General features: G+C 45.7%; 1 protein-coding gene across 1 annotated transcript in view; it reads right to left on the bottom strand.

The window, feature by feature from the left end:
- Positions 1-2,105: 2,105 nt before the first annotated feature.
- FXN (frataxin) overlaps positions 2,106-14,403 on the bottom strand; it is a 32,875-nt gene continuing 20,577 nt past the window's right edge. The window contains exons 4-5 of the mRNA XM_004718022.3: positions 8,011-8,108; positions 2,106-3,827 (exon numbers count right to left, since the gene is read on the bottom strand). Of these exons, the coding sequence (XP_004718079.2) occupies positions 3,677-3,827; positions 8,011-8,108 (249 nt within the window). The 3' untranslated portion in view covers positions 2,106-3,676. The remainder of the gene's footprint in view (positions 3,828-8,010; positions 8,109-14,403) is intronic.

Genomic DNA, 14,403 nt, shown 5'->3' with positions numbered 1-14,403 from the left:
TTTCCATTTTAATAAATCATTTTATTGGGGGCTCTTGCAGCTCTTATAACAATCCATATATCAATTGTATCAAGCACATTTGTACATATGTTGCCATCATCATTTCCAAAACATTTTCTTTCTACTTGAGTCCTTGCCTTCAGCTCTTTTGTCCCCTCCTTCCCACCCTCATGAACCCTTGATCATTTATAAATTATTTTTATTTTCATATTTTACACCCTCCGCTGTCTCCCTTCACCCACATTTCTGTTTGCTCCCTTGGAGGGGGTGTGTGTGTTGTACTTTCAATCATTGCAATTGGTTTCCCCTTTCTCCCACCACCTTCCCCTTCCCCTCTGGTATCGCTACTCTCATTATTGGTCCTGAGGGGTTTGTCTGTCCTGGATTCGGTGTGTTGAGAGCTCTTATCTGTACCAGGGTGCATGCTCCAGTCTAGTTGGATTTGTAGGAAGCGTAATCTTTACCGAAGCAAACTGGCAGATCTTTCTCCTGTGAAGCAGTTCTGCATGACCAGGGCTCCTCCTCTGCCCCATCAGAGAGGTAGATGAGTCATTCAGGATCACTTTATTTCCTACGTGGCTAAGAGGTTACCCAGTCAAGAAGCCTTGGGTTTGTCAAGAAGCTAACCATAGAAAGAGCTTTCTAAAACGGTATTACACCTTAGCTTGACTTCTTCAGGTTATGCTGAGGATCTCAGAGCTTTTTCCTGGGCAATCATCCTTAGCGTGCGTGATTGTCACTATCAATGAGGTGACTCCTTCAGGGACCGAGGTGTCGGGGCTACTGGCTCCACATTGTGGTGACTTTCCAAATTGCTTGTTCAAATTCGGCGTAGCTTCCTTCCCCTGGCAGCTGTTCCTGTGTTTGTAGTTCTTTCTTTCCTAAAGGGTTAGCTGCCAGGCCCGCCCAAGCTCGATCATTGAACTAGTTAGGATGATATGTAAGGAGCCTCAATGGCACAGGGTTGGACTGTTAACCAAAAGGTTGGGAGTTCGCACGAGACCTGCCAACTGCCCCTGCAGATAATGAGGGCGTTTGCTTCTGTGAAGATTAATAGCATCAGAAACCTGAGAAAGCAGCTGTCCCTTGTCCTAATGCAGGGTTGGGGAACATCCAGCCCACCAGCTGTATAAGGTCCCCAAAATCATCAATAACAGCTAACATCACACGTCTCACCAAATAGAAGCAATCCCAGCCATCACATTAGGGGTGAGTTCATTAAATGTAGCAGGCCAATTTTTAAATGGATAATTTTGTATGGTCCTCAAATGATGTTAAACATATCCAAATGGTCCTTGGCAGATACAAGGTCCCCCATCCTGGTCCTAAACGGTCACACTATGAGTGGGAATCTACTTAAGGTCAGTGGGCAAGACTGCGTGGAAACAGGCCCCAATGGCAAGCTCATAAGGACTGTGGAAAGGTACTGATTCCATACCTTCCATGTTCATGTTACAGCAGCCTGGCAGCACACTGCTTACTCTGCTGTTGTGTCTCATAGGCGAGTGGACCATTTAACAGCATTCCAAACAAATGAGGGGTGACAAAACCTTCATTAGAAGATACACACATTGTGTGTACATATAATGCAGAATGATTGGGTTAGTAAGCCATTCTGTTCTATATTCTAATGCAGTTGTTGTTAACAGACACGGAGTTGGTTCTGACTCATGAAGGCCCATATGGATCACATAAGGACACGTTTCTGCTCCTGTGTCACATGGACCTATTGTTGTAGCCGCTGTCTCCGTCTATCCCATGGTCTGTCTTCTCTTTGGCTGATTTCTATTTTTCCAAGCATGATGTCTTCCACAAAGACTGTACTCTTTTGATAACATGCCGAACTTATGCAGAAGAGTCACCATCCAAGGAGCATTCGGACTGTACTTCTTCAAACACAGATTTGTCCACTTTTTGAATTCCATATTCAGTATTTCTTGTCAATGCCACAATTGAACGGGTCAATTAATCTTTGAAATTCATATCACAAAAATGAGATGTTTGATCAATTGATCATGGTGTTATCTGCCAAGTTCCTTACTGTGATTACTACTTCTCCTTTTTATGGATAATAAAGTTGTGAGATTTTAAAAAAAAGACACGCACACAACACAGTTTTATTTATTTTCTCACTGGTCCTGACCTACCATATTTAGAAACTGTCACAGGACTCAAAAATAATTCTATTTTTTGAAGAAAGGAAAAAAATTAAATCCCCACGTAACATCTGCTTAGACAGTTCTATTGTTAAATCTCTTTTTTCTTCTATGCTGAAACGTGTCTTGCTTTCAGCCACTGAAAAAGCCTTGGTTACAGTCACTAGATGTGTCCCTAATAAATCTTGCTTTATTAAGAAAATGACAGAGGTTGAGCTTAATTTTGGGTCCCGTGGTTTCTTCACGTACAAACTGCATGTCAGTAAAGATTAAGACAAGGGTATGTAGTATAACAGGCTTAACACAGTACAGACACAACCAAGCATGGTTATTATTATTACATGAAGTCAACTGACCAGAGGCAATGGATCTACTGGGTAGCTTTAAAAAGCTGTTTGTTCACTGCCACCCCTCATTGACCAGAGGGAATAAAAGCTAGCCTGGGAGGCTGTCTGGAAGCCAACTATTCCATCTCGTTCAATTCTCCCACTTCACAGATGGGAAAGCGGCGGTGCAGGAAGTTTATGATGCTTGCTTAGAGAGAGAGGGAACACTAGTTTGAGCTAAGTCTAGGACCAGGGTTCTGTTTACCAGTGCAAACATCTCTCTCCTTCTGTGACTCTTCACAATTAACCATGTGTCTCCTCAGCACCCAGGCTTGTCTTTGTCTACCGTCTCACTCCAACCCTCCTCCACCCCCTCACCCAGGTTCTTATGGTAATGAACGTGTCTTGGGACTTAACTTTTCATTCTCGGACACCAGTATTTCAGCAGTACTATACATTATACATTCAATCCTAACACACATCTATTTCCAGGTGTGCATGTGTGCATTTGAAGGGACTTCAAAAGGACTATCTAAACACAAACCAAAAAAACCTCCTTTCCTTTTAAATTCTCTTTTCCCACAAACCTTTTGAAGCTCCCCTCCTCTATGGAAAAACCTGCACATCTTCCTGCAGAGGCCACACCCCGTCAGAGTCACAAAGCCTGAATGGAAGATGGTCTTTAGTTTGAGAATTTCCATGTCGCCTTTGGCACATGGAGTGTTTACCCTTTCAAACAGCTGTGGGAATGTCCATGGGGCCCCCTTTCCATATGGTTCCCCATGAGAGCGAGGAGTGAGGGGGGCCAGTCGTTCTTCCTGCTGGCTTTGCCGTCCTGTCCTTCAAAGAGTAGAGGGAAGTCAACTTATTTCTCCTTGCAGAACTTTTCTTTATTAGTCTTTTTCTTTGCTGTGAAGTTATACTGGTAAAGTATGGGTGTGAAGACATTTAGAAAGACAGGGAGGTCAATAAGGGCAGAAGTCAGGCAACTGGGGGTGGGGGAGTGGAACCCAACTTTATAGACATGAAGAAATCAGGCCTTGGGGGTGGGATGGAAGACAGTCTTTTCAAAGAGCTGTGACATGACCATGCAATTGTCCCCCAAGGCAGGGATGTGAGAGAATAGACTCAGCTACGAACAAAGCTGTGGTCTTGGGTGTATAGCTTTTAATGTCTTTAAAATGGGGCTGGGCATCAAGAGTCTTTTCCAGAATAGGCCAAGGAAGATAAGTCCAGGTTGGTTTTTAAAGCTTTGGAAAGCTCGGTGGCCAGCAGCTGGTGGAGGGATTCGCCGTCGTGGGAGTACACCCAGGTTTTCCCAGTCCAATCGTAACGCTTGGGCCCACTGGAAGACAAAAGAGACACACAGTGAGCCCACAAGGACAGCCCCTTAGTGGGGAGCCACCAGAAGTGGACTCACTGAAGGTCTAGAAATAGTACTTCACCAGGCACACGTCTGCTGCCTCGCCTTACGAATACTTACCTGTTTGACCTCTGGACCAACGTCCAGAGCAATTCTCAAGACCCGAGCACGGCTGACATCTGGTCACCTTAGTCTATGTACATATATTTATAGGTTAAATATTAAGGTAGCAGATGGACATTGGGTCTCTACTCAAGGACTCCCTCAGTGCAAGAACACTTTGTTCTAATAACCTGGCATTCTGTGATGCTCACCTTCCCAACATGATCACTGAAGACAAAATGGTGCATAAGTAAATGTGGTGAAGAAAGCTGATGGTGCCCAGCTATCAAGAGATATAGCGTCTGGGGGTCCTAAAAGCTTGAAGTTAAACAAGCGGCGATCTAGCAGGGAAGCAACAAAGCTCACATAGAAGAAGCACACTAACCCATGTAATCATGAAGTGTTAATGGGATCAGGTATCAGGCGTCAGAAGACCCAACACAACCATTTCAAGGTGAACGAGGGGGGTCAGAATAGAGACCCAAAGCCCATGTGTAAGCAACTTGACATCCCCTCACAAAAGGGTCACGAGGAAGAGATGAGCCTGCCAGGGTGCAGTATAGCACTGCTTCCTCTGTCCCCAGCCCCTCTCACGATCATGACCCCAGTTCTATCTTACAAATCTGGCTAAACAACTGGTTCAGATAAGAGATCTCAACACATAAAATCCAGGACAGATAAACCCCTCAGGACCAATAATGAGAGTAGTGATACCATGAGGGTAGAGGAAAGATGGGGGGACAAGGGGGAAAAAGGGGGAACTGATTGCAATGATCGATGTACAAACCCCCCTCACCCCTGAGGGGGACGGACAACAGAAATGTGGGTGAAGGGAAACAGTGGTCGGTGTAAAACATGAAAATAGTAATAATTTATAAATTATCAAGGGTTCATGAGAGTGGGAGGGAGGGTGAAAATGAGGAGTTGATACCAAGGGCTGAAGTAGAAAGCAGATGTTTTCAGAATGATGAGGGCAACAAATGTACAAATGTGCTTGACACAATGGATGGATGTATGGATTGTGATAAGAGTTGTATGAGCCACCAATAAAATGATTAAAAAAAAAGAGGATCTGATACCAAGGGCTCAAGTAGAAAACAAATGTTTTGAAAATGATGATGGCAACATACAAGTGATGCATGGATTGTTATAAACGCTGTAAGAGCCCCCAATAAAATGATTTCTTAAAATAAGAACTCTGACTGGAGGGGATTCACCAGAGGCTTTGTCTAGGAGTAGACTCCTGGTGCCCATCTTTGGCCACCATCTCCCCAGGGCTCCCACTGGCCTCCAGAGCCGTCAGACCAGTGTTTTGAAAATCGTGGCCATTTGTGTGCCATTGACGGGATCTGGCCTTCCCTATGTTATGATTATGTTTTTAGACGAAATTCATGCAACATAAAGCTAACGATCTTAAAGTGCACGATTCAACCAAACACAAACACAGCAGAAGGACAGCAACAAACTTGCATATGTCAACAATGACACGGAATGTCAATGGATTAAATGCATCCATCAAAACACAGAGAGCAGCAGACTGGACTAGAAAACAGACCTCCCCAGGTGCTGCCTAGAAGGTGCTCCACCTGAAACAGCCTGCAGGCGGGCCTCGTTCACACTCAGGGCTTCGTCATCTGCGGACTTCCCTTCTGGTTGTTTGGATTCCGTTCATCTAGCTTCCTTGTCCTCTTACAGTAGTACCTTTGCTTTAAAGTTTGGGGATCATTTTGGTCTCATGTAGAGGGCTTTCACAGGGTTTCCGTAATCTTCACGGAAGCAGAGCACCTGGTCCATTTCTCCCAGAGTCTCGATGGGTGGATTTGAACCGCCAACCCATTGGTTACCAGCCACTCAGGAATCTTTAGTTCCAAAACATTTTCATCACTCCAGAAAGATCCGTTAAGCAATTACTTCCCAATCTCCCTCCTATACTACTATTTAAAAAAATATTTTTCTTAAGCCAACTTTAAATTCATGAAATGGTGAGTTTAACAGGCTGGCCCATCTGCATCAAGCTCACTTAGGGCACTACAGTGGTCCAAGCCTTTGGGAAATGTGGGTGTAAACCCTTGTGTGCTAGTTCTTGCCATGTCTAGTTATTCCAGATGTCTACAACTTGTGCCTGCTGATTCCCCCTCACAGTTTGGTGGAGAAGCCTGAGGCTGCCAGAGATGTGGGCATGAGGGGACATCTGGGCAGAGGTGAGAGCAGAGCATGTTGGGAGTCCTCAAGCCAAGAGACCCAAATCTACCTAGAGCCCTGGGGAGACAGTCTCCAAAGATGGGGACCAGGAGGAGGTTACCAGAGAGAAAAGTTTAGACATGAAACATCTGTGAGGGCTTTGAAAACATCAAGGTAGGTGCGTCTATTATCAATCAACTGCTGGGGCTTAAATACAGGCAGGTGAGTTCCCCTAGAGATACCCTGGGATAAGACCGGTGATCCATTTCGGAAACATCAGACCCCGAAAACTCTGGGGCACAGTTCTACCCTGACACACAAGGGGATGCCAGTACTCTGGAATCAGGCACATGGCAGTTGGCTTGGTTTGGTTTTGGGGTTTCGCAACGCTGTGTGGCTAAGGGCCACAAACTGGGCAGCTAAAGACAACAGAAACTTAACCTTTCACAGTTCAGGAGGCCAGAAGTACGAAATTAAGACTTTGACAGGGCTACGAGGGCTCTAAGAGAGAGTCCATTTTTTTCTCGCCTCTTCCGAGCACCCCGTGCCTCCAATGATACGTGTTCTTTGGCTTGTGGCTGCGTCACCCTAATCCTGCCGCCGTAGCCATACGGCATTCTCCCGTGTCCGTGTCTCCGCGATAAAGACTCCAGTCACTGGATTTAGAGGCTACGGACCACGGACTCCCAGAAGACCAATCACTCTGGCTGAGGGGCGGTACAGCCAGGCTGCTCTTTAGAGGCAGGAGGGCAAGACTTCGTCTCACACACGTTGGGCATGGATCAGGAGAGACTAGTCCCTGAAAAAGGACATCAGACTTGGCCAAGTAGAAGGTCAGTGACAAAGAGGCAGATCTTCAACGAGATGGATCGACCGTGGCTGCAGCGAAGGGCTCAAGCGTAAGATCAATTGTGAGGACGGCGCAGGGCCCGGCGGGTTTGCTCCATCGCACATAGGGTTGCTGAGTCGGGGCCCCTACAAACTCTCTCCATAAGGTTAGGATGGAGGAGGGAGAGCCCTTGATTTATTCTAACAGAAGTAGGATCTTGGACGTCACAGCATGGGAAGTGGTATAATATTAACTGATGCCAACATCAGGGCAAGGCAAGGTTATCCTTGTTTGTTTTTTTAATTCAAATACCATTAGACTTTTAAAGAATCCCTGGCTGGTTATGTTTCAGACTCATAAAGTCCGTGAATTCCTTTGGAAGCGCTAAGGAATGTTCTGGCTCGTCTGCCAGGGCTCTTTCATTTCTTACAGGCACTTTAGCAGCAGCCTGAGTGATGAGGGCCGGCTCTCCCTGCCGTTCTCAGGCCCCGAGACAGAGCACAGGCCCGTGTCCAACCCAACCTTTTATCCCGATGCATTGAAAGGACATCAATAGAAAACCCAAGGAAGGATTCCACGGCCTGAAGTAGCAGCTTACCACACTTGCCAGCTCCCCGGGGCACCCCACCCGACTCTGTACATGGAACGCAACCCCTTCAGCTGACCCACTCCACACAAACCAGAGATCAAACTTCAACTTGCTCTGAAGACAAAGTGCAACCTTGCCAAGAGGCTCAAGTTATGCAACATCAAAAAGCTTTGTAAAAGGCAGGGCAGTGACTTAAACAGACACACACGGCTGAGGCCAGGGGCTGGAGAGTTGTAAACTTCTCACCTCAGACCTCATGATCAAACCCAGGGTCGAGTCTGGTAGCCCAAGGATGAGCAGGGGGAGCCAGATCATTTGAGTTTGATCTAAGAATGGGGCATGCTGTACGAGAAAAGATTCGCTTCCACAATCACCAACATACACACATGGCGCTTTCTCAAAGGCCACATGGTCACGCGTTTCTAAGCCGTCTGCTGCAGACGGGGGTTGGCTTCTGAACATACCTGGAAGGGGAAGACAGCCAGATCTGCTTGTTGGGGGTCTGCTTGTTGATCACGTAGGTGCCGAGGTCTCCACCCAGTTTGATTGTTAAGACACCGCTCTAGTTCACCAGGTGGAGAAAAGCAATGAAGAAAAGAAAGTGGGCACTTAGTCCTCCTTCACTCACATTTTCTTAAGTCTCAACACTTCCCATATACACACAACTACACACTGTGGCCCGTAAAGGTCTTTCATTTCATGTGATACCGCATAGGGGAGCCTGTACAGAGAACACTGCCTTCAGAATCAGAACAGGACTCGTCAGAGTAGTATTGATATTTCACAGTTCTTGCTCTGATTCCCAGTGAGAGGAGGACCAGGAGCTCGCTCGGAGTGTCGGCTCAGAGTAGGGGCTCACGGTTGGCACACGGAGGATGCCAGTCCTAACATTGACGGGATTACTCACCAGAGCCTACTGGAAAACCTTAAACAACGCAGGCACCACTCTTAGAAGGCTACCACCTCGTCCCTCTTGAGATCAAAGCATTGGCTATGATAAGCATAAGAGAAAAAGGGAAAAAGGAGGAGGGCGGGCAGGAGGGCTCAAACCACCTGTCTTGGATTCTAGGTTCCCAAACGGATTGGGCCTACCTCTCCACCCCCACACCACTGGCTTTCAGAAAAAAATTACCCAGCGCCATCCTGGCAATGAAAAACTTTTGTACTATAGCCCATGGTCTGGGGCCCGGTGTAGCTCTCTGCTTCTGCAGCCCCTCTGGATCATCCCAGCTCCTCCCAAGCCCCACACCCCCACCATGGCGTAGTATCACCCACTTTGAGCGACACTGTTTAGAAGAACAGTAGCTTAAGATTTGTTGGTAGAAGGCAGACACTCCAGGCCAGAAGGTTTTTAATTTCTGGATCCTTCTCATGCACCTTCCCAGCTGGTCTCAAAGTTCCTCTTCCGCGCTCCTTCCCACTCCCACACCAAAAAACCAAACCCACTGCCATCCGATCGACTCCAACTCCTGGTGACTTCTTGGTAGGGGTTTTGAGATTGTAAATCATTATGAAAGCAATGGCCTCCCCTTGCTTCTGCTGAGCAGCTGGTGGATTTGAACTGCCTACCTTGAGGTTAGTAGCCCAGCACCTACCCCACAGCTCCTCTACAGGAGCTGTGAATGTCCCCAAAGAGTAAGCTCACCTTTGCCCAATAAACACTCATTTACATTTGAAAACAGGCTTTCAATAAAGAAACTCTTCACAATGAGCACGGTTTTAAAGATACAGCCACACAATTAAGCTGCCTTAATATGAACTGTGGTCTCTGGTGTTCTCTGTCCTGTGTATAAGTCACAGAGAAGCAGTGGCCTTTCTCTGAGCCTTCAACAGCCTGGCCAACCAAGGGGCTCTGAATGAGTGTTGTAACACACACTTGCAAATGTGGTGGTTTTGTGCTATGGACTAGCCATGCCAACTCATAGCGACCCGATATGACTGAGCAGAACAGCCCCATGGGGGGCGGGGTTCTAGGCTTTAAACTTTATGAAGGAGCACTGGTAGGTAGCACAATGGTTAGCGCAGCTGCTAACTGAAACGCTGGTGGTTCAAACCCATGACTGGCACCACAGGAGGAGGGATAAGAAAAGATTATAGCTCAGGACGCCCTATAGGGCAGTTCGACTCCATCCTGTCAGCTCATGAGGAGCTGGAACGGACGAGACAGCACATGGCATCCACAACCCAGTTCAGTTAGTAAGTTGCTTTGGGTTATTTTAAACTTCAGCATTTGGGAGTTTTCTATGTTTTCACAAAGTGTACCCCCATCCCCAGGATCTAACTCCAGGGTATTTGCATCCTCTATGAAGAAGCCCACACCCATTAGCAGTCAGTCCCTCACCATTTCCTCCTCCCCCTCCTTCTCCTCCTCACAGAGAGTTTGACAGCTTCGTTTTTCATGATACCAGATACCAGGCACAGAGAAGCATCCACCATTGTTCCGAACTTGACCTCTTCGTAGCCTCTAAATGCCCTCATTGAGTGCAGAAGGGAAAGGACAGAAGACCTGTCTCATCCCTGACCGGCTGGAGGCACGCCACGCCAACCTCGCCTGTGTCCCCCAGACAATAACTATCCTGCCAAGGACAGAGACTCGGGGCAGGGGTTAAGGGCCTAGCAGTTCCTGGGGGTTGCAAATTGCTCACAAGCTCAGTTGCTGACAGGTTGGAGGTTCAAGTCCAGACAGAGGTGCCTCGGAAGAAAGACCTGCCAATCTACTTCTTAAACAGCCAGCCAAATAACTCTGACTTGAACAGTTAAAACCTTGTCAGTTGATTCTCCCCTCTGATGCATGCTGGACCTGATCTGGTTTTCAACATTTTCTGTAGTTTTGTTTTGTTTTTGTTTGTTCGTATTAGGGTGTATCTCAGCGGTGTTATGTCATTGGAGGTCACCCTCATGAAGTTGTGTGATATGTTTTCCTGTCTTTCAAGATATGAACCCCAGGATGGATGAGCCTACGGGGGCGGCAAGTAAGAGTTCTGGGGAAGGAGGGGGTTAGTGGTTGTGGGGTGGGGGGTGGGGGTGAGGGAGATGATGTCAAGGAGTCCAGGGAGAAAAAGAATGCTTGGAAACCGATTGTGGTAGCAATCGCACAATTGTGCATGAAATGATTAAACTATGCAGTGGTACATTATCTATGTATTATGGATTAACTCCCAATTAATAATAATTGTTTTTGAAAGCCAGCCAATGCCAACGCTATGGGACTTTCTAACTCGGCAACTCTGAAGAACTAGACAGAGAAGAGCCGGCGAGGCCCAGACCTAGCACAAGAGAGGAAATGAGACATCGGAGCATAAATGGAATAACTCAGGTAACATTGAAAAGAGAAAAACAATAGAATCAATAAAACCTGAACCTGTTTTATTGAAAAGATCAACAAAATTGGCACATCTTTAGCCGCAGTGACAAAGAAAAGATGCAAAGAATGTTTGCATGCATAAAGAAAACGAGAGCGATGACCTGAAAGCTGGCCCGACTGAAGCGGTGATTAAGACAGACTATGAGCAGCTACACGGCAAGGAACTGAACAATCTAAACTAACCGAACAAGTTCTCAGCAGCACACAACCGACCCAAGCGAGACCAGAAATTCTCAAAGACATGTAGCGGCCGAGGAAAGGAAATCAGTGATGAAAACCCGCCCAACAAAACAAAGGTCGCATCAGAATGCCTCTCTGTGGAATTCCACAGACGCTCAGAGATGAACTGACACCAGTGCTGTTTAAACTCTCGGAAGATACAGAAAGAAGGACTACTCCCTACTTTTCCTTTTTTCTTTTTTTTTGGGGTGTGTGTGTGTGTTTTTATCTTTGCTTTTTTTTAAGTCATTGTATTGGGGGCTCTTACAGATATTCTTTTCTTACAGCTATTGTAACAATCCATCAATCAATTATATCAAGCAAACTTGTACATATGTGGCCATCGTCATTTTCAAACATTATCTTCCTAGTTGAGTGCCTATGATCAGCTCCTCTTTTTTCCTGGCCTCCCCCTCCCTCCTACCCCCAGGAACTCTTGATACCCAAACCAAACAAAATCACTGAAACAAATTACAGGTCATTATCTCTTATGAATGTAAATGTAAAAATTCTCAACAAAGTAACAGCAAACAAAATCCAATCATAAAATGAGCCACGAAGCATGTGGGATTTATACCAACAGTGCTTCAACATTAGAAAAATCAATCAATCAATGTAGTGGCCATATCAGTAGAACAAAGAAAAAGAACTACATGATCACCTCTCCAGATGCAGAAAAATCCAATACCCTTTCTCGGTGATTAGAATAGAAGGGAAATTCCTCCAAATGACTCAGGACACATATGGAAAGCCAAGGTTAAACTCCGTGAAGAAAGACTGAGGGCAGTTCGCTCATTGCCCTTGAAATCAGGAACGAGATAATGGTGTCCCGCCCCACCGCTTCGATTCAAAGTTGTCATAAAAGCCAGAGCAATAAGACAAGAAGAAGAAATAAAAAGTACCCAGATTGGAAAAGAGGAGACAACATTATTCCAAGAGGATGTTATCCTACATACAGGAAATCCCAGAGTCCTCAAGAAAATGTCTTGAGCTAGAAGAGGAATTTAGCAAAGTCCCAGGAGCTTCCACATACCAGCATTCAGAAATCCGGAAGGGAAATCGTTCCAGTGACAACAGCATCAAACAAAACAAAACCAAGACCCAGCATCCAAGAGAATAAAATACCATGGGATAAATCAGAGTAGGGCTAGTAAGGTCTCTACAATTAAAGAAGTGTAAAACACAGCGGAAAGAGATGACAGAAGCCTTACATAAACGGAAATATGTTCCATGCTAATGGATGGGAAGACTTAATATTGCTAATATGTCAATACTACACAAAGCAATTCGATCAATTCAACACAATCCCAATCAAAATTCCATCAGCCTTGTTTACAGATAGAAGAAACCATCCCTCAATTTTACCTGGGAGATGGCAAGAGGCGCCGAGTAGCTAAAGTCACACGGAAAGAAAGGAGGAGGGGGTTCACATATCCTGACTTTAAAACACACTGCACGGTGTTAGTAATCAAAACAGTCTGGCATTGCTCTAACAATAGATACATAAACCAATCAAATACAAAGGAGATTCCAGAAATAAACACACACATCTGTGCCCAACCTATTTTTTAAAAAAGCATTTAGTCTATTCTGTAGGGAAAGAACAGTATCTTCAATACATGGTAGTAGGAAATTTGGATTTCCACATGCAGAAAATGAAACAGGAAAACACATTTCAAATGGATTGAGGACCGAAATGTGCATACTAACGCCATGAAATTGTTAGATGCACTAACAGGGGCAATGCAGTCAGCCCCAGCTTTCGACAGCGGATCACCTAATAAAACAACAAAAGCCCAAACCGCAAACGACCAAATAAAAGGGACTTGCTAAACATTTTTAACTTTTTGTTAATCAAAAGACTTTACACAAACAGTGAAGTGATAAGATATAAACTGGGAGAATATTTTCAGGAACCATAGAGCTGACAAGACGCTAATAACAAAACCAAAAAATGATGTAAAACTTCCGATAACAACAAAGACAGGTTGTGGTTGCCATTCGGTGTCATTGAGCCAGTTCAGCATAAGCGATTCTGTGCACAACAGAAGGGTGCACGGCCCAGTCAGTCCTGCAGCATCCTCACAGTGTTCCTTTGCCTCAGACCACTCTTACAGCCTGTGACAACCCATCTCCTTGAGCGCCTTCTCTTTCTCGCCGCTCCCCCACTTCACCAGCCATGAGGGCCTTCTCCAGAGACAGGTTTCTCCTGACAGCATGTCCAAAGTATGTAAGAACAAGTCTCACCATCCTCGCCTCTAAGGAGCACTCTGCCCATAGTTTTCCCAAGACAGCCTTGTTTTGTCTTTTTGGCACTCCGTGGTACTTTCAGTAGTCTTGGCCAGCACCGGATTTCAAAAGCATCGGTTCTTCTTCAGTCTTCCTTATTCCATATCTAACCTCCACACGCACAGGAGAAAACGGGATACACCATGGCGTGGGTAGGCACGCTTTATTCCTCAAAGTAACATCCTTGCTTTTCAATATGCTAAAGAGGTCTTAGGCAGCAGACTTCCCTAATGCAACGCATCTTTTGATCTCTGGACGGCAGCTTCCATGGGCACTGAGTGTGGATCCAAGCAAGATGAAGGAGCTGATCCAAAAACAGGCGAGGGGCTTGAATAGACACTTTCATCAGAGGACATCCAAATGGCCCCCGAACAAATGAAGACATGCTCGCCATCGTTTGCATCACAGAGGTGCAAATCAAAGCCACAGGCGATACCATGTCACACCTGCTAGGATGGGTACCATCACTTGTAGTCAATTTGTCCTATGGTGGGAGCTTGTGTATTGCTGTGCTCCTGAAAGCTATATCCCTGGTATTTCAAATACCAGCAGGGTCAGCCAAAGTGACCGACCGTGTTTCAGTCAAGCTTGCAGACTAGGAACAAACTACAAAGAAGGAAGATGACACAAACTTGCTAGCTGAGAGCAAGGAGGACTTGAAGGCCTTACTGACAAAGACCAAGAAATGCAGCCTTCAGGATGGATTACAACTCAAGGTGAAGAAAACAAACAACAAACATGTGCACCAATAGGTAACATCATGCTAAGCAGAGAAAAGATTCTAGCTTGCATCCACACTCAATGCTCATGAAAGCTGCAGTCAAGAGATCAAAAGACGCATTGCACTGGGTCAATCTGCTGCATAAGACCTCTTAAAAAGTTGTCAAAAGCCAAATGGGTGCATAAGCAAATGTGGCGAAGAAAGCTGATGGTGCCCGGCTATCAAAAAGTATAGCATCTGGGGTCTTAAAGGCTTGAAGGTAAT

Source organism: Echinops telfairi, unplaced genomic scaffold (assembly GCF_000313985.2).
Source record: "Echinops telfairi isolate 266 unplaced genomic scaffold, ASM31398v2 ScPeMD7_22;HRSCAF=79, whole genome shotgun sequence".
Classification (NCBI taxonomy): Eukaryota; Metazoa; Chordata; class Mammalia; order Afrosoricida; family Tenrecidae; genus Echinops; species Echinops telfairi.
The sequence above is the reverse complement of the archived record's forward strand: the minus strand, read 5'-3'. Positions and strand labels throughout refer to the sequence as shown.